The sequence below is a fragment of the Elephas maximus genome, chromosome 25 (genome assembly GCF_024166365.1).
Source record: "Elephas maximus indicus isolate mEleMax1 chromosome 25, mEleMax1 primary haplotype, whole genome shotgun sequence".
In the NCBI taxonomy this organism is placed as follows: Eukaryota; Metazoa; Chordata; class Mammalia; order Proboscidea; family Elephantidae; genus Elephas; species Elephas maximus.
The window spans coordinates 4,373,459-4,395,848 of NC_064843.1; the positions used below are offsets into that span (position 1 = coordinate 4,373,459).

Below are 22,390 nucleotides of genomic sequence, written 5' to 3' on the forward strand. Positions count from 1 at the left end.
GCCTGTGCCTGCCAGATGCCCAAGTGCACCTGTGGGCAGGGGCTGCTGACCCACCCTGCTGCTGACAAGCTTAATCTTCTTCCTACAGCCTCGCTGCTCATCCGCCAGTCTCTTCTCATGCTGCAGGGACAGGGTGGAGCAGCGATGCACCTGGGGGTGACACAGCCAGTCTCAACCCCCACCCTCAGCCCCGGAGTCCCCAAAGCCCATCAGCAAACATCCCTTAGGTTGGGGTGGGGGCAAACGGCAACTCAGCCCCTGACCAGCAGCCCCTTCCCTAGCTATGCCGCCTGCCCTTGCGGTCTCGACTGTGGCCCAGATGGTCGGCAGGTGGCAGTGAGTGACTGCAGGGCTGATGAGAATGGGACCAAGATGCCTGCTGTTGGCACCTAGGCCCAGGGGGTGGCCCGGAGTGGGTGGGAGGGAGATGCTGATACCCCTAGCAGGAGCAGCAGCAGTTTGACCAGGCCAGGAGGTCAGGGGCTTCTGGGCACAGGCTGGGGGGGATGGGACAGTCACTCCAGGGCTGAGGAGACATGGGCAGAGCAGGGAAGTGCCTGGGGGAGGAGTGAGACCCAGGGTGGGTACAAGCCAGGCTAACACCCAGAACCACAGGGTGGGGAGAGGTGGGGCCATAGGGGTAAGGGGCCCTGGGCGGGACTGGGAAGACTGAAGATACAAGGTCACGTCCATCTCAGGTCCCCATCTCCCTTCACCTCCTCCTCCCCGGGGAGGGCTTCATCCCCAAGGCCCCCAGCCTGCTGCTCGCTGTGCTCCAGAGCAGCCAGCAGCCCCACGGGCCTCCGCTGGGCCAGTACCAGCTCCTGCCCATACTCCCGGCACACACTGCTCTCGGCGTCTCCAGCAGCCGGCGACCCTGGGAAAGCATGAGGGGGGAGGCAGTGATGCCCGCTGGGTGGGGGGGTCGGCTGGGGGCTCTGGCCATCAGACCCAGCAGGCATCTGCTGCTGGCAGCGGCTGTGCTGCGTGCCTGTGCACACCCGTGCCCCTCCAGGCCCCCACCATGCCCCGGGCCCGTACCCCCACACACCTGCAGGCCTCCGCTGCAGGCTGGGCACATGCACATCCAGATTCTTGGCACTCTTGGTTGGGAGCAGGGGGCCAGGTGGCGCAGCCCCTGTGATGGCACCATCTCCCAGGGCTGGGCCCGGGGCAGTGGGCCGGGGGGTGGGCACAGGCATCTGGCATGAGAGAGGCAGTTGTGAGAAGTCCCCTCCCCTACTCCCTCTACCCCATTTCTGTGGCTTCTGGGGAGGTCAGCCCCTTCCTGGTGGGGTGCAGCCGCTGGGTGACCTGGAAACTCACTGTTCTCTGAGCGACACGGAAGAACTGGGCCACATCCCGGATGACGGGGCCAAAGTTTTCGTACACCTGGACAAATGGACGCACCCAGGATGGCAGCTGGGCTCTGGCATCGGTGTGGGTGAACCTGGCAAGGGTGGGGCTGTCAGTGGGGTCCCTCCCCAGGCTGCATCCACCCCTGGCCTGAGGCCCTGCCCACCCAGAGCTGCATAAGGATCTGGGGCTTGCGGCTTCGGGTCCCCCCAGGGTGGGTGCACTGAGCAGGCAGACTCCTCCCTGGAAAGGCCAGAGTCCCTTGGGCTGGAGGGGCTCTGTGGAGATGCCTGGGACCTCGTTCAGCTTTGGGTGGGTTCAGGGCCCAGGGTCAAGAAGGGATGCAGGCCTTGGAGGGGGCATGGGCGGACCACACACCCACCTGTGGTCACAGAGAAAGACGGCTCCATAGTCCTGACGGTGCCGGATCACCCGCCCGATGGCCTGGTTCACAGCCCTGGATGCCTGCTGCCTGTACCACTCTTGTCCAGAGAGGAACTGCATGGGGGGAGGGGGGCCATCATTGGCTCCCTGTCCACCCCAGCTTCTGGCCCCTGCATCTCACCTGGGTCCCACCCCCCAGCCCCTCACCTGGCCCCTGGCTCCACTCTGGCTCCTCATCTCATCCAAGAACTGCATCTTGAGCACAACCCGGGGGTCCATGCGTGGCGGGTATGGGAGGCCCGTGATGATCACACCACGGCCATTCGTGTCTGCAAAGTCCAGCCCCTCGCTGGCCTGGGGACGGGAACAGGGAGCTACTGGGAGGGGATACTCTTCTCGCCCAGCCAAGACCCTGCCCCTCAGCTGAAACCCATAGCGTGGAAAGGGGTGCTGGGTCAGACCCCACTGGGGGTCTGCAGCCCCAGAACCCTTGTGACCAACGTCCTCCTGCACTGTAGCTGGGCGTGTGTGCAGCGGGGCCTGGCCTACACCAGCAGTTAGTGACGGTCAGCCCTCCCCCGTAAGCATCTGCTGGAGAGAAGGCTGGGGCATGTGCTTGCCCGTGCCCTGTGATGCTGCCGGACCCCGCAGAGCCCTCACCTTCCCCCGGCATACGGCTAGGAAGGTGGCTCCACTGGACCCCGGAGAGGCGATCTTGGCGTAGTAAGCATCAATGACCTGGAAGGAGAATCAGTCAGTCTGGGATCAAGCCCTGGCCTGCTGGCCAGAAGGGAGGCCAGCAGGGTACTGGGAGTGTCTAGAAAACACAAAGAACCCCAGGACGAGAGTGGGGCTATGGAGCCTGGCTCTCAGCAGCTCCTCCAACACAGGTCAGTGTCCACACTGGTGTGAGCTATTTCCTCAGAGCCACCACTGCCTGGCCAAGAAGGAGCCGCCCAGGGAGCCACCACTGATCAGGGAGCTTGGCCTGAGCCTGAGCCTGAACCTGGCCAAGGGTAGCTGGCTGGCCTCAGGGGCCATGGGCTCGGGCAGGGGCAAGGGCCTGCCAGCATGGCCAGGCCAAGCCAAGCCGAGTGAGACAGACCTCGGAGAAGCTGCCTTTAGTCCTGGGCTCCACAAACATCGGCTTTAGCTCCTCAATCTTCCGGGTGAAGTCATGGGCCTGGGGGAAGAGACCCGAGCATGGCCACCCTGCACCTAGTCACCGCTCCCCTCATCTGAGTTGCAGGCAGGAGGTTACGGCCATGCTCTCTCCCCACCAGCCACCTCTCCTGGACCCTTCGGCTGCCTGGGTGCCCTTGCCCCCCTCATGCCAGGACACCAAGACATGGAGGGGTGGGGAGAAGGGCGTACCCGCCAGAACTCCAGGCTTTTCTCCATGACAGGGTAGGAAGGAAAGAAGACCAGCAGTCCATGAGGCACCACTCGGGCGAGGTTGCCTGGAAGCAGAGGCCCTCGGCCTGGTCACGGGTGGGGCGCTGAGAGGCTCCCGGGGCGGGTGTGGGCAGGGATAGGGTGAGGCCACCCTTGGGACAGATACTCACCCACAGCCTTCCCTAGCGAGGACAGGCACTCATCAGAAAACCTGCACAAAGCCAAGGAGGCAGCCTCCGTAAGGGGCCTGGTCCTTGGCTCCAGGCCGACTCTCCCGCTCAGCCACGAGGACTGGGGTGGCTTCGAGGCCTCGGGCTAGCACCTTCTCCCCACAGTGCCAGCGGTCAGGCTGCCTGGCTGGCCTGGGATTCAGGCCCAGGACCTCTACCCCGTAGCTCCACAGAGCAGCGTGGACTTTCGGGACAAGTGGCCAGGCTACTGTGGATGCCGCCTCCAGGCAGAGGGTGGGCATCCACCCAGGACCCGAGTTCATCTTTTCCTGCCACCTTCACTCGCCCGAGCTCCTCTCTGTCTGTGGGGCCTTGCTAGCTGCACTTCTCTCCCACACCCCCTCCAACACACTCCATGCGCTGACTGCCAAGGCCATAGGGCAGCCCCTCCTCCCACATGCTGGCCGCCCGGCTGAGGGCCAGCCCCAAGCCTCTTCCTACACACCTATCACTGGGACTGAGCAGCTGGACGAGTGCTGCATTTCCTTCAGGCTAAGGACAGTCTTGGGCATTCACAGATACCACTGCAGATAGTGGAGCCCGCCCACAGAGGAGTGAGGCCCTCCGCTCAGCCCGCTGCCTACGTGCAAGCTCAGCCCCAACCGCCCACCTCCCCCAAAGTCTGCCACCCTCCCCACCAGGCCTTACCGCCTGTCAAATGCCGAGCTCAGCTGGGCCCCATCAGGGCCTTTGGGGATGATCCCCACCCAGATCTGGTGCTTGTCGATGACGTGGGGGTTCTCCAGGCAGACTGGGAAAGGGCTACACAGCAGGAGGGGTGGGCTGGGGTGGCCACACAAGCACTCACTGCCCCTTCCAGGGTCCTGAGCCCCAAGCACCTGGGAGGGTGGCACTGAGGGCGGCTTCCCGAAGCCCCCACCCTGCCCCACCACCCCAGCACTCTCCCTTACATCTGCATCTCCAGGGCGAAGGAGGACACGGGTGCCAGCGTGCCGCTGGTGAGGATGAGAGACCGGACCCCCTGGCACATCAGCTCTCGCATGCTGTGGCCGGGGCTGAAGCACCAGTAGCTCAGCACCTTCCCTGGGGAGATAGGTGTGGGGAGGGGGCTCCAGCCTGCATGGCCCTCACAGTCCTCAGGACCACTGCTGACGGTCTGACCGGTCACCCTTCTGTCTCCATGCACCAGATGAGGGCCATATACAATGGGGGTGGCCACAGGTGGCTCCGGGCCACAGCACCCCTGGCCCAGCCCAGGCTGACCACAGCACCCAGGAGTAGAGTGGGTGAGCTGGGCCTCACCCCACAGAAGCTGGCCTAGCGCAGCCTCCGAGGTGGTGGAAGGGATCTCCAGAGAAGAAAGCCCACCCCAACCCTCCACTGAGGCGGGGTTGTGGCTGAGGATACGGAGAGCCCTGTCTGAGGGCAGCGATCTTCTCACCTGCTGACAATGCCCCAGAAAGGAGGCCACAGCAAGGACTGCAAAAAAGGGCTGGTTCCCAGGCCCTCTGGGGTGCCAAAAAGCCCAGCAACAGCACGAGCTGCATCATCATCTCAGGAATAAACAAGGTCACTGGTTCATGTTGGGAGCCCAGGAGTTCCTAGAACTGCCTGACTGGCTGGCTGGGGCGATGAGACCTCAGATTCAGCTGGGACCATGATGGGCCATCTCCAGAACACGTAATCTGAGATTGAGCCCAGGCTGGCAGGGATGACAGCAGACCTCCTCAAACAGGCAAAACCACTTTCTGGGGCCAGACCTGACCAGCAAGGGGGACAGGCCTGTGGCCGCCCCACAAGGCAGGGGCCTGCTGTGGTGAATGGCAGGGTCCTAGGACCCGAGGGAGGCTCTTTGGGAGAAAGGTGGAGAAACCTGCGAGGGGCGGGTGGCTGGAGCCCCTCCATAGCAGCCCACCCACACAGAGAGGTGTTGCCACTCTTCTGCCAGCCCAGCCCCTTACTTTTCAATAAGACCAAGATGAAATAACTTCCTGTCAACACGCTGCCAGGGAGAGGCTCTTTCTGAGAATCCACAGGATTTCCAGGGAAAGGGAGCCATGGGGATGATGCTATTGCCCTCCTGACCCGAGCATGGTGGGGAGCTGGCGGTGCCCCAAGTTGAAGGGGGGGCTGGGGCGTGGCAGGGAGCACAGCCCGGAAGGCCGGCAGTCTGTTTTTCTGGTCCTGGCCTGTCCACGTTGTTAGCAGACAGGGATGAAGGCCCATTTATGCCGGTCTGGCAGTGACTTCTGTGCAGACGTGGTAGGGACCTGCCTGCTCAACAATGAGCCTGTACCAGCTCTGGGGGAAGCACGGGGGTGTGGCTGCAGGGGGCGGGGGTCTGGGCTGGGTCCTACACTGCCAGCACCCACAGGCCACTCTGGGCAGACCCCAGTGCCACCTGGGCCTTCCCTGAGGGTCCTCCTAGCTCCAACTCTTTGATTTTTGGGAGAGCAGCAGGGAGGAGTCCTGGAGATAGCTGGGCCACCCCGGCCAGGAGACACCTGCGGTGGGGTGGGGACAGGTAGCACACAGGGTGGCTGACGGCGCATCCCCCTCCTGGGCTGTACCTTGCTTCCTGGCTGCCACAGCACTCCGGGCATCTGATCTCTGCGCTCTCCTGCGCTGGCTGGTGTCGGGGTGGATGTGCACCTGCAGCGGCGGTATGCACAGCAGTCCAGGCCCGCCCAGTTCCCATCGCACCCGCCAGGCCTGGGGAGGTCCTGTGGCACCAAGCTGGTTCCTACCTTGTAGAACTTGGAAGCCCCCTGTGTCACCGCTGAGCCGGGGCTGCCCTCGGGTGAGCAGGTGCTGAAGACCATCTGGAGGGCAGAGGTCGGGACAGGGAGTCAGAAGGGCGGAGGAATTCTCGGGGTGGCCTCTGTCTACCCACTGGGGCTAGCAGGCCTGTGATGTGGCCCATCATGGCTCAGTATGGCCCCTCCTCCAGTGGACACGCATGGCGCTCTGCCTGTGTGCACCCCTCTCCCCCGTGTGCCCCAACCCACAGCAGGGAGCTGCTTGTTCACACACACCCACGACCTCACAGGACAAAACTGATCATTGGACAAGGAAACCCAACCTTCAAACCTTCATAAAAACAAGAGACCACCAGAGAGCAACTGAGAACAGGACCCGGGACTTAAAATGCACTCCCACAGTCAACACAAAAGAGACAGTGCATGTGGTAGGGAAACGACCTCAAGAAGAGAGACCACACGCTACAAGGAGCATGCAGGCAGAAGCCCAGCCACAGCACAGGAGGGCATGCCACCCCACATGCCAAGTCCACAGGCCCAGAGCCCAGAGGCACATCCCAGCCAAGCCCTGCAGCACCACCCAGAAAAGAAGCTGGAAACCACACAGACAGATGGAGGGGAAAAGGACAGAGCAGCCACAGGCAGAGCTGGGGGTGTGCAGGTGCGGCCCAGACAGGCTCCCTGCAAGGTGCAGAGGCAAACCCAAGACCAGGCACACCACTGACCCAGTGCTGCTTCAGGGGTGCTCAGCCATACATGCATACATGTATATATGGGCACACGTGTATTTGTGTAAGTGGGTACACGTGTGCTGGCATGTTTGTGTATGTACATGGGCACATGTGTGCATGCGTGTGAGCACCCATGTGCACACACACATTTTGTGTACATGGGTATACACGTGCCTGCATGTATGTGCATATACACGGACATGTGTACACGCGTGTATAGGTGGACATATGTGTGTACACAGGTATTTGTATACGCAGGTACACATGCACACGTCCATACACAGGGACACACGAGTGTGTGTGAGCACGTGTGTACCTGTCTGTAGCACAGCACCGCAGACAGGCACTGCCTGGGGCGCGTGAGCGCGGAGGCAAGGAACTTCATCATCAGCACAGCCAAACGCCTGGTCTTGCATTTCCCCAAGCGGCAGCCTGTGGCAGCTCCCCTCGCAACCCTTTGAACCACCTGAGACACTGACAGGCTCCTGCCAGCATCGAAGGCAGGCAGGGCCTCACACATGGGTACCTCAGCCTCTGTGTCACCCGTGACTACTGTCTCAGCCTCAGTTTGCCTCCTAGTTAAACCACCAACCTCAATGTTGGGCCCCAGCGATCTCTGCCCACTCCTACTCTCTCACTCAGTATCGTCCGCACATCCATGAAGCTTGGTTGTTACCAGCCTGGTGACCCTGTGCATGGCACTGCACGGTCCAACCTGCCTCCACCCACTCCCCCAGAGCGGAGGCTCAGACTGCTGCCCACACCGCACCACACGTCCTTGGTGCAAGCCCCTATAGCCAGTGTGAGAAGCCACAGCCAGCACTGTGACTGCACTGCCACAGCACCAAGAGTACCAGCGTCTGGCCTGGGCTGATCAGTGGAGCTCATGCCTCGGTGCGTTTCTCTCCACACACTCTAGCCTGTAACGCCTCTTGTCAGTGCGTGTGCACCCTTGGTGTATGCTCCCCTCCCGGCGTAGTCTCATCACTGCGTGTGTACCTTGGTCGTGCTCCCCTCCCGGCGTAGTCTCGTCAGTGCGTGTGCACCCTTGGTGCGCGCTTCTCTCCCAGCATGGTCTTGGTTCATTTTGGACATGAACAATGTTTGCTCCTAATCTGCCCCGTTTGCCAACTCCACAATTTTGTGTCTCAGAGACCACTGGGTGGGGGAAACATTTAAAGAAGCCCACACTCACTCCTTCTTTAGCATGTTCCCACATGCGTGTCTGAGCTCAGAGTGTGTCTGAAGGTGTCCACCCACTGCTGCCCCGACAGGCTACGTCAGGGAGGGCAGTCCCAGAGTCATTTACAATGACCTCAGTGTCACAACGCAGAGAAGCAGAGGCCACGCAGAGGCACCAGCAGTACCAGCCAGGGCCTGTGGACACCGTGTGGGGAGGGAGGGAGAACCCTCCTGGCCCCAAGTGACTGAGAACAGCCCTGCACTTGCCTGTGAAGGGAGAAACAAGTCTGTGTGTGTGTATGTGTGTTGGGCAGGGAGAGGCAGGCAGCCTCCTCATACGCTGATGCTCAGCAGTCAGTGGGGGTCAGGCGGGGAGAGCTGACCACTCAGCCTCTCAGGGACCCTCTGCCGGGCCTGCCGCCCTCACCTGGCCTCTGAGGGCAGTCCCCACCTACGCTCACCACGCCCTCAGCCCAATGGGAGGGGCGCGCGATGACTTGCTGTTGGATGAGCAAGCACTTCCTCACGCTTCCGCCTCAGCGCTGCAGCTGCAGGGAGGGAGGGCTGAGTCAGGCCGGAAGGGGTTTGAAGGCGGGAGCAGCCTGCTTCCCGCACTTGAGGCAGTTCCTGCACACCTGGCACCTGGAGCTACACCCCGGGGGAGGGGCTGCATCCGGCCCTCTCACCCCACCATGGGCCGCTTGCCCCCACAGCCAGGCTGACTCATGGGCCTGCTCACCGGGAGCGCAGGAGGAGATGGCAGGCAGGGCCCACTGCAGGGGCAGCCCCTCCTGTTCTAGAAGCCAAGAACACCCCAGAGCAGGACAGCTCAACTGGACCCCATGGGGTGGGCAGATAGAAGCCTTCAGCCAAAGGGGCTGTCACTGGGGTGGAGCGGGGGAAGCATCCCCTGGGAGAAGAGTGAGAGGATAGAGCCCAGCCCACCAGACACCAAGGTGGCCGGGCACTCCACCTCCCACCATGACACTGGCCACACTGGCATGCCCAGCACAAGTCCCTACTGCACAGATGAGGAAACTGAGGCTCAGACAATTGAAGCCACCTGCAGCCTGATCCTTTGCTGCCAGACTCACCCCAGCCCCTTCCGCCCTCCACCAAGGTCTGCTCTGACACATGGAGCCGCTGCTGGGAAGGAGGCGCTCACCCTCCCCAGGCCCGTGGCACTGCACACTGGCCCCACTCCTCCTGTGTCCCGACAGCACAGCAACCACAGAGCAGGTAACAGAGAAGGACTGAGGCCTCTCTGGAAGCATAGCTCCATAAGTCCCCCAAGAGGGACTCTGTGACCCTACAGCTGCCCCCGCCCGCCCCAGGTCTGGGGGCGCTGACCACCCTTGCTGACTCCAAACTCCCAGGCGATGGCGGCCCCCACGCAGTGTAGCCACAGCTCTGCCTGGGCACCCTGTGTGCCCCTCAACATGTGCCAGGTCACCCCCAGACATGCAGTGACAGGGTGAACGGCATGACCAAGAGGCTGTTCTCTTTCTGGGACAAGCTCATGAAGCCATGGCACCTGCCTATCCTCTGAGGAGCTGCTTCAGGAGATTACGCTAAGAAAAGGTGGGGCCATTCGCACAGCTGGGATGCCAGAGGGACAAGCCCAAAAGCTGCTTCAGCCAGTTCTGCAAACAGGTGGGCAGGGTTGGCAATGTGCCAGCCCCCACAGCTGGGCAGCCCTGGCTGTACTGAGGTACAGTAGAGTACAGAGCTGTACTGAGGCCTGTGTAGGCTCCCAAGGCGACAGGAAACCAGCTGGGTTACTAACGTGGAGCCTGTGGCGTTGGAGCCTGTGTGCTGCCGCCAATCCAGACTCTGCGACAACCCCGCCTGCCTGCCCCACTGGGAGGGAAGCACATCCTGGTGGACAGCCTTACCTGGATGATGTCTGTGAGCTTCTGCAGTCCTGCCGTGTTGGTGAATACCCCGGCACCTGGAGTGCAGTGGTACAGGTGACTACGCCGCACAACCAGCCAGGCACCTGAACCCCAGCCCAGCTGGCCACAGAGCTGGATCCCTGTCCCCAGAGAGTGAGCATGGCACACACACCAGGCCCTGTGCATATCCTGGCCAGGGATGTACACAGGACACGTCCGAGAAAGGTCTGCTGTCCCGGGAGCATGGGTCAGCTCAAGGGGCTCAGGAGACTGAAGTAGCTCTGTGGTCATATCAGCCTGGGAACGCTATAGCCACCCTATCCCCAGAGCCCAACGCACATGAGGCCAAGTGTCCGGGGGGAACGAGCCTCTGGGAGAGCCATGCTTGTCAGGAGCGCCTGCTGACTCATGACAGAGGAGGTGCGGGGAGGCCAGCCATGCCCATGCTATTGGACTCCATATGCCTCAGCTACATACCCTTGCAGTGGGCAGGCTGGGAGGCAGGTATGAGGAGGTACCCCGAATGACAAAGCGCCACACGGAACCCGCAATGGCACGGCCACGTGGTACTGAAGCCTTGACATCACTATCAGAAAAGTGATGACATATGCCAGCCTGACGTGAGCAGGAAGGGTCCACACGGAAAGGCGGCCCAAGTGCTGGCAGTAAGGGGCACGAGCAGCCACACGCAGCAGCTCAGTTCAGGGTGGGACCCTTCCTCTGCCTCCAGTGTATCTGGGAGACACTTTCTGCTGGGTCTAACACAGCCCCGTAGGGCATCCTTCCACAGGGGTGGGGCAGGGTGACTCACGGCCTGCCAGGTGCTGGATGACCTGGTCCAGTGAGTCCAGGATGCAGCCCTTGGTCTGAAGCGTGATCTGGGCTTCGGCAAACAGCTCGAAGATATAGCTACCGAGAGGGGATGGGGGCTCAGGCCAAGCAGCCAGCACTGCAGAGACCAGAGGCCGTAACCAGCGCTCAGCGACCCAGCTCTGGGCTGGAGGCCAGGCCTCTGTCGGGGCCTCAGGAGGGGAGGAGTGGATGAGGGGGCCAGAGGAGAAGGATGGGCCAAGTGGTTGTCAGGGGCGTCCTGGGGGTGCTGGGTCTCAGCAGGGTAGGCTTTCAAAAGAGCCGGAGTGGGAGCCCCAGGAGGAAATGCAAGCAAAGCCCTGCTATGTCTGCAGAACAGGGTTGGTGGGCGACCCACGGGAGCGGGGCACCTGGCGGGGCAGGCAGGCCAGAGGCTGAAAGCCAGGCCAGAACCTCAGAAGTCAAGCTCAGGAGGGGAAAGCAGCTCAGTGAGAGGGAGGCAGCCGGAGCCCAAGGACACGGCCCTGCAGCCCACAGACCTGGCCAGGACCCCAGCTAGGCGGGCCTCAGGAGAGTCAGACCATGGCATTGGCTACCGGTGTCGGGAGCCCTGAAGATGCTCTGGGCATCTGGCCACAGCAGGTCCTGAGAAACAGGCTGAGGTGGTAGCAACGACCGTTGGAGCAAGAGGGCACCAGAGACCTAGAGTCATGTGGTGGAGGCGATTTCACAGCAAACAAGGGCCCGGACTGGAGTCAGGAGAAGGGGGCTCCAGTGCACTGTGTGTGCTGTGTGAGCTGTGTGTGGGTGCTGTGTGTGAGCTGTGTATGGGTGCTGTGTGGGTGCTGTATGGGAGCTGTGTGGGTGCTGTATGTGAGCTGTGTGGGTACTGTGTGCATGCTGTATGTGAGCTCTGTGTGTGCTGTGTCATGTGAGCTGTGTGTGCTGTGTGAGCTGTGTGCTATGTGTGTATGCTGTATGTAAGCTCTGTGTCCTGTGTGTGAGCTCTGTGTGAGCACTGTGTGCTGTGTGAGCACTGGGTGTGAACTGTGTGTGCTGTGAGTTCTGTGTGTGAGCTGTGTATGTAATATGTGAGCTGTGTGTGTGCTCTGTGTGAGCTGTGTGCTCTGTGTGAGCTGTGTGTGCTATATGAGTAAGCTGTGTGAGCTGTGTGAGCTGTGTGTGTGTGCTGTGTGTGCTGTAGGCTCTGTGTGTGAGCTGTGTGTTGTGTGTGTATGCTGTACGTAAGCTCTTTGTCCTGTGTGTGAGCTCTGTGTGAGCACTGTGTGCTGTGTGAGCGCTGGGTGTGAACTGTGTGTGCTGTGAGTTCTGTGTGTGAGCTATGTGCTATGTGAGGTGTGTGCTGTGTGTGAGCTGTGTGTGTGCTGTGTGAGCTGTGTGTGCTGTAGGCTGTGTGTGTGCTGTGTGTGTATGCTGTACGTAAGCTCTGTGTCCTGTGTGTGAGCTCTGTGTGAGCACTGTGTGCTGTGTGAGCACTGGGTGTGAACTGTGTGTGCTGTGAGTTCTGTGTGTGAGCTCTGTGTGGTGTGCTCTGTGAGCTGTGTGCTGTGTGTGAGCTGTGCGTGCTGTATGAGTGAGCTGTGTGTGAGCTCTATGAGCTGTGTGTGAGCTGTGTGTGAGCATTGTGTGCTGTGTGAGCATTGTGCACGTGTGGAGTGTGAACTGTGTGAGCTGTGTGTGAGCTCTGTGTGAGCTGTGTGAGCTCTGTGTGAGCTGTGTGAGCTCTGTGTGAGCTGTGTGAGCTCTGTGTGACCTTTGTGTGGGCACTATATGAGCTGTGTGTGAGCTACGTGCTGTGTGAGCGCTGTGTGTGAGTGTTGTGTGCTGTGTGAACTGGGTGTAAGCATGTGTGTAAGCGCTATGTGTGAGTTCACTGTGTTGTCCCCAATACCGTCAGTGCCAAAGTAACAAGTTGGCAACCCCTCGTGGTTCTAAAGCATTTAACAGACACAACTGGTGTGGTGACCCCCGGGACAGGAGAGGGGGTTGCTAGGAGCAGGTGGGCAGGCGCACGCAGCTACCTGCCACCCATCTCTAGCTCCAGACAGTCCCTGGGGTCAGGGGGTCAGCTGCCTGTCTCTCACCTCCCCGGCTTGGTGACGCCACTGTCTCCTGGCAGCTCAATGGCATCAATGGCCCCTTCCAAGTGAAGCAGAATCGCTACGGGCAAGAGGCAGTCATCAGGGCAGGCCCCAGCCAGCAGACCAAGCAGGTTGGGCTACCAGGAGCCCTTTGCCCAGCCCAGGCAGGAACCAGGAACAGCACTCACTCTTCAGCTTCGCGATATCTTCGAGCTCCATGTTCAGCCCTAAGCGAGAGAAAGCAGTGGACGTGCAGTAGTGATCACTGTGTCCTACCAACCCCAGTGCTTGAGACCCGGGGTTCCCAGTGTGGGAGGAAGGGAACAGAGTAAGAGACATTGTAGGTGCCATCTCCAACTCATGGCAACTGTTACAGATTGAATTGTGTCCCCCAAAAACATGTGTTGTAAATCCTAATCCCTATACCCGTAGATGTAATCCCATTTGGAGATGCATTTTGTCATGTTAACGAGGCAGTACCGGTGTAATGTGTGTCTTAAATCCCTCTCTTTTGAGATATAAAAAGAACAGACTGATCAAGCAAGAGGAGCAAGCAGAGATAGGGGAAGACAGATACCAAGCCACATGGAGATAGCCAAGGAATAAACAAATTTATTTCCTCACAATTTAGGAGGCTAGAAGTCTGTATTCAGGAACAGAAGCTAAAGAGACAAGGACCTTACCCCAGAGCTGAAAGAGAGAGAAGGCCTTCCCCTAGAGCCAGCACCCTGAATTCAGACTTCTATCCTCCTCAACCGTGAGAAAATCAATGTTTGTTAAAGCCACCCACTCGTGGTTTTTTTGTCATAGCAGCATTAGGGAACTAAAACAGTGATCTTCCGTCCAACAGAAAAAAACGCCGCCTAGTCCTGCACCATTCTTACAATCATGGCTGTGTTTGAGTCCATTGTTGCAGCCACTGTGTCCAGTCCATCTCACCGAGGGTCTCCCGCTTTTTTGCTGACCCCCTACTTTACCAAGCATGATGTCCTTTTCCAAGGGTCTCCCTCTTTTTCACTGGCCCCCTACTATACTGAGCATGATGCCTTCTCCAAGGATCCCCCTCTTTTTCGCTGGCCCCCTACTTTACCAAGCTCCGTGTCCTTCTTCAACAACTGGTCCCTCCTGATGATGTGTCCAAAGTAAGCCAGACAAATTCTCGCCATACTCACTTCCAAATCTTTTATAATTCTTTTCATGTCTAACATAGTAACTATCGATATAGCCCACACGAACACAGGTCTGGAGTTTTAAGAATGTTAAGAAAGCCTGAAACAGAACCTCTCAGAGGCACTATGCTAAGCAGACAAACACCAAGCCTACAAGCCCTGTCCACACACACAGGCAGTGGATGCACCCAAGGTGGTCAGGACACCACGCAGCAGCAGGAGCAGCCGCCTGGGACAGCTGGGTGGAGAGTGGCTGTGATGCGTGAAGGCAATGAGGGAAGCTGATGCTGTTCACGCCCTGGCGGTCACACATCCCAGTGAATGATCCAGCAGAAGAAAACAGGCGGCCATCTGAAGGTGTCCACACAGCTTTATCTATCAAAGTGAAAAACTTGCAACAACTGAAGTTGAAACTCCCACGGACAAATGTTACGGTTGAGCAACCATGAGCCTCTTGTTAGCCATTACAAAGACCACGCAGAAGACACAGAGATTAACCCACACCCATGGAAAGGTTTCTACCAGTTCCATAATTTCCACTGCTAAAACACACCTACAGACAACGATGGAAAAGAATCCGTGAAAACAGAAAGTTATGGATAAACAACAGACTCGTAGCTATTTATAAAATATCTTCAAGATTAACATGCTTCATGTTTCAGTTTTAAAAAGTAGAGGGCAAATCGATACCAGCTGGGTGCCAACCAGGTGAGAAAGGAGTAAAGGCCTCTGGAAAGTGCTGGAATAATGGGACAACAGCCCCTCCCTGATCTGTGGGCCCTCTCCATGGCAGTGAACTCACCCGAGCCAGCCAGGCCCACGTCAGGCTCCAGGTAGAGCTCGCGCTGCTTTGCAGCCTTGGTCTGGTCCTCCAGAACCTGGTCTATGACGTCCAGTCCAGAAGCCAAGTCATGGGGGGTCAGGTCGAAGGATGCTGATTCCTCACACATCTTCTCCTGAGAGCCCAGAGACACCCGTGTCATAGCACAGACAGGAGCAGGTACATAGATTCCAGAAGCAGGGGCATGCACGCGGCCAAAAAAGAAAGCTGAGAGCCTGTCCATCCCCAGAGCTGCATCCTGACAGCTTCTAAAGCCAGTGGCACTCACTAGCCAGCTGTGGGCCTTGCTGCCTTTGGCCCAGGAAACATGCTCTGTCAGACCAACATCAGTGTTTAAAAATTATTCTGAGTTGTCAACATTTCATAATTGGTAATTTCCCGTTAAAATCTAGATTTCTGGCTTCTCTCAAAAATCAAAAGACCTGGAACGTGGGGCCCATCATCCTCCACGGCAACATGGGCTGGAACAGCAGGAGCCACCGCCATCAATGGCCACCCATCCCAGGCCGCCAGCCCTGTGGCAGAGAGCCCTGAGCCCCCCAGGCCCTTCCTCCAGCTCCTCCATCACAGGAGCTGGAGGGCTGGAGGGTGTATGCGTGGTGAGGAAGAACCCTCCCCAGGCCCATCCAGCCCGAGGAGAGGAACCTATTGCAGCCAGGCCAGGGCAGGCGGCAGGCCGGCACCTAGAAGCTGCCTTTGTCAGTGGGTTGCCAGAGGACAGACAGGAGATGGGATGCTGCTGGAACCACAGGAGGAAAGCTGGGCCTGTCAGCACCCTATGATGGGGTCAAGACCAGGGTGGAACCCACCAGCCCAAAGGAAAAGGGTCTGTTCAGTGGCTTTTGTGTGGAAACGGGGCCAGCACGTGGACCTCGGGCACAGGAGGAAGCGGTCATGAGATGGAGACCATCTTATGGGATAAAAGGCAGGACAACAAAGGTCCTCAGGTCCCTGTGTCCCTACAGCCCAGGGCCTCAGGGCCTGGACAAGGATCTTCCAGAAAGGTCGGGCAAACCCTCACAAAGAAGCTGAGGAGGAGGGGCTGGACTCACCACATTGTGAGCTTCGTCAAAGATCACCACCGTCCCCTTTAGGTCAACGCTGTGTGCCCTGCGGCTCTACATGGAGAGGAAGGAAGGAGCTGAAGCCCGATAGGCAGAGGCATCACCCCGTCCTGGGAGGGAGCAGGAGACTGAAGGGAAACTGAGGTAACAGGCCCCCTCACAGGACGAGGGAGAGAGGGAAACCGAGACATACACACACACACACACACACACACACACACACACACACACACACACACACAGGAGGCCAGCTGGGGGAGTGGGAACTCAGGCACCGCCGACACTCCCAGCTGCTCCACACCCTCGCTCACCACCTGGCATCTAGGTCTTTCTAAGGCAGCCAAGCAGACAGGCATAGATGGCTAGCTCCCTGTGGCTGTAATCCGTGTTTCCTGGGACTGGTGGCTCAGCTCTTTCCCCAGGCGTAAGTGGCATTAGCCACAGTGTACAAGCACTTCACATATCCCAGGTACCTGTCCTTTGAAAGACAAATGTACCAGGGGCACTTCTTGCCTTCCTGCAACTCTTCTTCTAATTTTCTTCATTTTCCTAACTCTCAAAAAGGCAAGTTTTAAATTTTAATCAAGCCCAATTTATCAATTTTTTTTCCTTATGGTTAGTGCCTTTAGGGTCCTAGCTAAGAAATCTTTGCCCATCCCAAGGTTGCAAAGGTTCCCCTATGTTTTCTACAGTTTCAGCTTTTAGATCTACAGAGAGTGAGTAAGGTCTGAGGTTCGTTTTTCCAAATGGATATCCAGCTGTGCCAGCACCATTTTTTTTAAGACTCACCTTGCCCCACAAAATGACAGTGGCATGTCTTTCAAAAGCCACTCACCATGCATGTATGGGTTAGATGGATGCATAGCCCCCGCTGGGACCCCACCATCCTGATGGCTGTTGCCCCACAAAGAGCCATGGATTTGGGGGGGAGCCCTTCAACGTGGCTCTTTCAAAATAGCCTTGGCTTCTACACTTTTTGCATTTCCACATCAACTTTAGAAGCAGCTCACAGACTCTACAGTGCAACTGTTCTGGGCAGGGCCAGGCTTGGGTGTTTCTGAACCTCTCTCAGGTTCTCATGGGCATCTGGGTTAAAAGCACCAGTGAACCCTGTCACTCTACGGCCTGAGTTTGACCACCGCTCTCCATCGCCATGGCTGCCCTCACTGGCTGTGGCCACTATCTAGCCCTCTGCCCTCACTCCCCCACTCTCCTCCTGTCCACTCTGCACCAGGCTTCCCACCTCCTTTCTGACTCTTCAAATGGTCAGGCACCCCCCTGCTCCGGTGCGTGCCACCACTGTCCCAGACAGCTGCTCTGCCATTCCAAGCTCCAAGACCCCTCCTAGAGTGTCCTCCCCACAGAGGCCCACCCCCTGGCCGGCTCTGCTCCATTCTCTTTCATTGACTTGTGTGCTTCTTGATTACTGCCTGCTGTCCCACCAGAATCCTCGCCCCCACGGCCTGCCCACACTGAGAGCTCACACAATGACCCGGCTGTCCACAGCTGTGCAGCCAGCTCCAAGCCCCTGCTCACCCTGAGCCAGGCAGAGGCTCCAAGGCCTCCTGAGCCCAGGAACACCTCCCGTGATGGCAGAACTCATCACATACAGGCTGATCCCTTACCTTGGGGTCCAACAAGTAATTATACGGCATAAAGATAATGTCGGCTTGCTGCTTCAGGTTCCGAGAAAGGTAATATGGGCAAACCCTGGGGATGAGGGCAGAGACATAAGGTATGTTAAGGCCACACACAGGAACCGCTGCCTCAGGTGCCCACAGGCCACGGGGCAAGCGGAGTGAGACAGGCCAGGCATGCCAGGGGTAAGGTCATGACGAATCAGCTGCCTCAATGTGGCTCGGTCGCCCATCCACAGTCAAAAGGCCACCCTGCAACCATGGGCCTGGGGGGGGGGGCTGGGGGACAAAGTGGGGGTCATACCTCTTGAATGTTCAACCATGTGTATGTGTCACCTATTTCTGAAATCTACAAAAACAAAAAACTCAACCTACTTCTAGATATATTAGCTAATCAGAAAAAAAGCACTAGAAAAGATGCATAAATTCTTCCCTTTGAGATAAGAAAGTCTTTCTTATCACAAGTTGAATTCCCAAAGTTACAAAAAAGGTCACTGACTGACTGTCCTTAGAGAACCAGGCCAGGCTAAAGCTCCAAGGGGGACAGGAAAAATGCAAGTTGTAGAGCAAGAAGCACACCACCGCCTTGCCTTGCGCTGAAACAAAACTCGTGTTTCTTCTAGGACCCACCCCGCACAGAGGCCCCACCCTCTGTATAAGGACCCATCCCACAAGTGACTGTGGCTGCCTGGGGGGTGGGGCTGAGGGCCAGGAAGGGGGGAATCCCGTTTTTATTTCTATATCTCAGAATCACTTACATTTTTTTATAGTGAGCAGTTAACAGAATCATACTTTAATAAAAGGGGAAAAAGGAAAGAAAAGACAGTCCCCCCGAGCCTCAGCACACCCAGGAGAAAATCCACCATGAAAGGTGGGGTGACCCAAGCCCAGCCAGCCCATAAGGCCCCCACATAGCAGGGGGGTAGGGGAGGGTCTCAGGGTCCAGCAGCATCCATACTTGTGCCTGCTCCCACTCTTGACCAGGTCCTCGATGTCCAGGATGGGGGTGACCAGCACCTCTTCCAGACTTTTCTCTGGGGATACAGGGTAAGAGTCAACATACACTTGGGGCACCCCTCACCCTGAGGGGGTCACCAGGACGGAAGGGCTCCTCCGTGGCAAGCACTGAGTATGGCCACCCCAAGACCTTTCCCTCAGGGCAGGAGTGGCATGTCCAGCCAGCTGTGGACAAGACCAGAGGAAAATGACTGCCCTGTGGTCTGGACCTAGGCAGAGCCAGCACACAAAGGCCCCAGGAGTCTGCCCTGTATCCAGGATGGGCACCCACGACTGAAGGTGAGCGTCAGTAACAGACCCCAACCCGGCAATGAGGGACCAGGACATCCTCTTCCCAGGGCCACCCATCTCCTTCCACTGAGACAGTCCTGGACAGTATAGGAGCGACCACCTCACCCAGCCCTCTTGGGATGGGGGGATGGGGTGGGTGGGCAGCCCCCAGCCTGCCACTGCCACCTTCAGATGCTCAGGCGGTGACCCACACACCCTGCTGCTTCCAGGCCTCAGCGGCCGTGGCCACATCTCCTACAGCAGGCTGGCAGGGAGTCAGCCCCTCTCTCCCTTCTCTCTCAGCTTCCCCGTCATCTAAAACACACCCAGATTCCTCTAAAGCCAAGCCAGCTCAGTGCAGCCTCCAAGAACCGGGACTGGGACCCTCACTGCCTCCAGGAGGAAGAGGCTGTCCTGCCTCTTCCTGGCCCCACATATACCTCGGAACCACTTATACTTTTTAATTCTGGGCAACCATTAGTTTCATAACTTAAAAAGGAGAAAAGGAAAGAAAGCCACCAAAGCTGGGGGCTGCTTAAGACACAGCTACTCCAGCAGGCAGGACCAGAGTCTGTTTTAAGGTGCAGGGGAAGCCACATTGGGGAGGACCCAGGGGCAGGACTAAGGCACGGCCCCACGCTGAGCCCAGGCTGCACTCAGCCTGCAGTCCCAGCAATGCCCCACCACAGCCTGACCCTGCTGCTAGAGCCAGTATGCCTGGAGTCCCAGCAATGCCCCACCACAGCCTGACCCTGCTGCTAGAGCCAGTATGCCTGGGGGGAATGCGGGGGACGGGAGGAGGACAGGCCATCTTCAGCTGCACCATAGCAACCACGGGCCAATGGCATGCTGGAGAGCCACACACCTAGCTGGGCAGAGGGCTGAAGGGCGAGGAGGAGGACATGGGGTGGGGGGCGAGCAGAGAAGAGTGAGAAGGGTAAGGGGGCAGTGAGGAGCAGCAGCACCAAGGAGAGGGGTGAGAAGGGGTTTTGGAAGGCCTCAAGCCTGCATAGAAGGCCCTTGCTTGCAACTCCTATCTCCCAGGCCCTTGTACACCCCCACCCTCAGGCCCCCTCAGGGCCCAGTCAGGCAGGTTTCACCACTGTCTCTCTCTCTTCAAGGGCACGCCCTACCCTGGGGTCTCTGCCCACTTCCCACCCCCCACTTCCTGTTGCTGGGAGGGGAGGCTGCTGAGACGCAAGGATCAATGAGGAAGGGAGCCCCAAGGAGCCCCCACCCCTCCCAGCAGATGGGCAGCAAAAGAAGTCAGAGCAGAGTGGGTGGTCTACAGATGGGTCTGTGGCTTCCAGGACGTAGCCTGGGTAGGGAGAGATGGAGGCCTGGGGTGTGGGGACTGTGATGAGGTCTGGAACCCAGGGGTCTGCCACAAGCCCGTCTCCAGCCTGCACCTGCACCTCTTCTCCCAGCTGCTTGGCCACTCCTTGCTCAAGGTCACTGCAGTGAGGGCTGGGGTGGCTCAAGGCCCCCTGGACACACTGTCTATGGGGTACCTTCCCCTTGACCCCCTTTGCCAAAACCATGGACAGAAGCAGGCTCAGTTTCCCTCTATCACACAAGCGCGATGTCCAGGGCTGTGCAAGCGAGTGGCAGAGGCAAGAGAGAGAGAACATCTCAGGCTCAACACAGGTGATAAGGCAGAGATACTCCGACTTGGCCACTGAGTGGGGTCCAACAGTGGCCCTGCCTGCCACTGGGTCAGCTGCCAGGGGGCCACAGAAGCAGACGGCTGTCCTGGTGCAGGGCTTGCTCCTTGACGACAACTGCCTGGCAGGCTGGACTGCCAAGGAATCTTCAGTGCCACCTGACCAAGACCCCACCCAACAAAACAGTAGGGAGGAATGTGCTTCCCAGTAGGCTATGGGGCAATGCCGGCCCCATGGTCCCTACCTCTGCGTCTAGGGAGGCCTGGGTCCTGAGCCAGTTGTGAGGCAATGCTGCCTTGTCTGCCCCTGCAGGGCACAGGGATGCCTGAGGGCTGGCAGGCTCCTAGGAGGGGCTCTGCACCAGCACAGACCTGCACCTGTGGGTCCTCAGCAAGCATCTGTTGAGCAGATGGCCCAGCCAGAGGACACATGTGGCCAGGCCTCCAGGTGCAGGGGACCTCCAGGCACATGGAATCTCCAGGCGCAGGGGACCTCCAGGCACATGGGACCTCCAGGAGCACACCTCAGAGCTTCCAGGCAGCATCCCCTGAGCCCCCTCGCTCTCAGGTTGGCAGCCCCCAGTCCTGGAGGCAGAAAGCACAGAGGGCACTCCGACCCATACAAGTCTGAGTCCCACAAGACACAGGGCCCTGACGCAGACACGGAACCCCCTCAGGCCCACATCACAGAAGGCTAGCTCTGCTGTCACTGCCAGGCAGTGGGAGACCCTGGGACAGCCATGCAGGCCTGTGCCAGCCCCACGCTGAGCACCTCCCCACGCTGAGCTGGAGAAGGTCGGCACCAAAGAAGAGGGAAGATGGGCCCCTACAGGCAGCTGGTTACACACACCGAGCCAAACCCATGGTGGGTGCTATCACTCTGGACTTGCTCCCACAGCACCACAGCAACCTGTCCTGGGGCCCCCAGACCACCCCACCCCAGGTTAGATGATTTGCCAGGACTCACAGGACTCAGCGTACACTGGCTACATTGAAAGGACGCACTGCAATCAGCAAAGGGAAGACCAGGCACGAGCTTCCAGCGTCCACTACCCATGGAGTTCCACCGGATGCGCTTAACTCCCAGCAACAAGTGTGACAACACGTGGGGCATGCTGTCCACTGGGAAGCTCGTTAGAGACCCAGAGTTGCTACTGGGGGCTGGTCACAGGCACCTTGACCTGGCACACACTGACATCCCACTCCAGAAGGAAGGCGGAGTTTATATCAACCACCTTGTTTGCACATCTTGGACACAGTGCACCACTCTTACCAGGGAATGTGAGAACGCTCCCGAAATCCAAGTTCGTAGGTGCCAGTGAGGGCCATCCTGCCCGGAGGCCTTTCCCAAGATGGCCGCTTTGGGCCTGTGGCAGAAACTCTCTGCACATGCTCTCATTAGTGCCCCACTCAGCAGACGGGCAGCCACTCGGCCCCAGCCCACCCAGCTGAGCTGAGCAGCGCCCACTGGCAGCCCCAGGGGCAAGACCCAGCAGGACAGTGAGGCCACTAGCCTTGGCTCAGGAAGCCGCACACTCCACCTCCCAAGCTGCTGCTGTGCTGGCCGCAGGGGTAGCCCCAACGAGCCCTCTTACCTTCTATGTTGTTGTAGAAATGGCAGGAGCGGCTCGCCACCTTCCTGCGGCACAGATGGATCTGGAAGGGAAGGACTCGAGTACTGGGGGAAGCCATGGCCAGGAAAGGGCAGTGCAGCCCAGCAGGCGGAGGTCAGCCCATTCCCCACTTTACCCCTAGCCCAGCCCAGCAGACAGCATGGGAGGAGCCTGAGCAACCCCTTGAGGACAAGGACGGCAGCCCTGAAGCCCACCTGCATGTGGTTGCTCTCTTGCTTCTTCACTTCAGGGTGAATGCACAGCTGCTCCCGGGAGCCCAGCACACACATCCGGGGCCTGATGAGAGAGAA

The 22,390-nt window shown here is 58.8% G+C and overlaps 1 protein-coding gene across 7 annotated transcripts in view; it reads right to left on the minus strand.

Annotated features, from left to right (window-relative positions):
• The window catches only part of RTEL1 (regulator of telomere elongation helicase 1), a 30,979-nt gene that overhangs the window by 5,255 nt on the left and 3,334 nt on the right, over positions 1-22,390 (minus strand). For 6 of the 7 annotated variants that reach the window (XM_049868856.1, XM_049868854.1, XM_049868855.1 and 3 more), the window contains exons 5-28: positions 22,295-22,376; positions 22,062-22,122; positions 18,475-18,550; positions 17,505-17,589; positions 15,868-15,933; positions 14,777-14,930; positions 12,994-13,032; positions 12,809-12,884; positions 10,705-10,802; positions 9,894-9,949; positions 6,074-6,148; positions 5,897-5,978; positions 4,277-4,409; positions 4,014-4,127; positions 3,306-3,346; positions 3,115-3,200; positions 2,846-2,923; positions 2,401-2,478; positions 1,948-2,094; positions 1,739-1,854; positions 1,327-1,450; positions 1,052-1,202; positions 717-877; positions 55-150 (exon numbers count right to left, since the gene is read on the minus strand). In XM_049868856.1, coding sequence (XP_049724813.1) covers positions 55-150; positions 717-877; positions 1,052-1,202; positions 1,327-1,450; positions 1,739-1,854; positions 1,948-2,094; positions 2,401-2,478; positions 2,846-2,923; positions 3,115-3,200; positions 3,306-3,346; positions 4,014-4,127; positions 4,277-4,409; positions 5,897-5,978; positions 6,074-6,148; positions 9,894-9,949; positions 10,705-10,802; positions 12,809-12,884; positions 12,994-13,032; positions 14,777-14,930; positions 15,868-15,933; positions 17,505-17,589; positions 18,475-18,550; positions 22,062-22,122; positions 22,295-22,376 — 2,275 coding nt within the window. Of the gene's footprint in view, positions 1-54; positions 151-716; positions 878-1,051; positions 1,203-1,326; positions 1,451-1,738; positions 1,855-1,947; positions 2,095-2,400; positions 2,479-2,845; positions 2,924-3,114; positions 3,201-3,305; positions 3,347-4,013; positions 4,128-4,276; positions 4,410-5,896; positions 5,979-6,073; positions 6,149-9,893; positions 9,950-10,704; positions 10,803-12,808; positions 12,885-12,993; positions 13,033-14,776; positions 14,931-15,867; positions 15,934-16,190; positions 17,096-17,504; positions 17,590-18,474; positions 18,551-22,061; positions 22,123-22,294; positions 22,377-22,390 lie in introns of those variants that run through there. The other variant, XM_049868857.1, reaches the window with a different exon arrangement.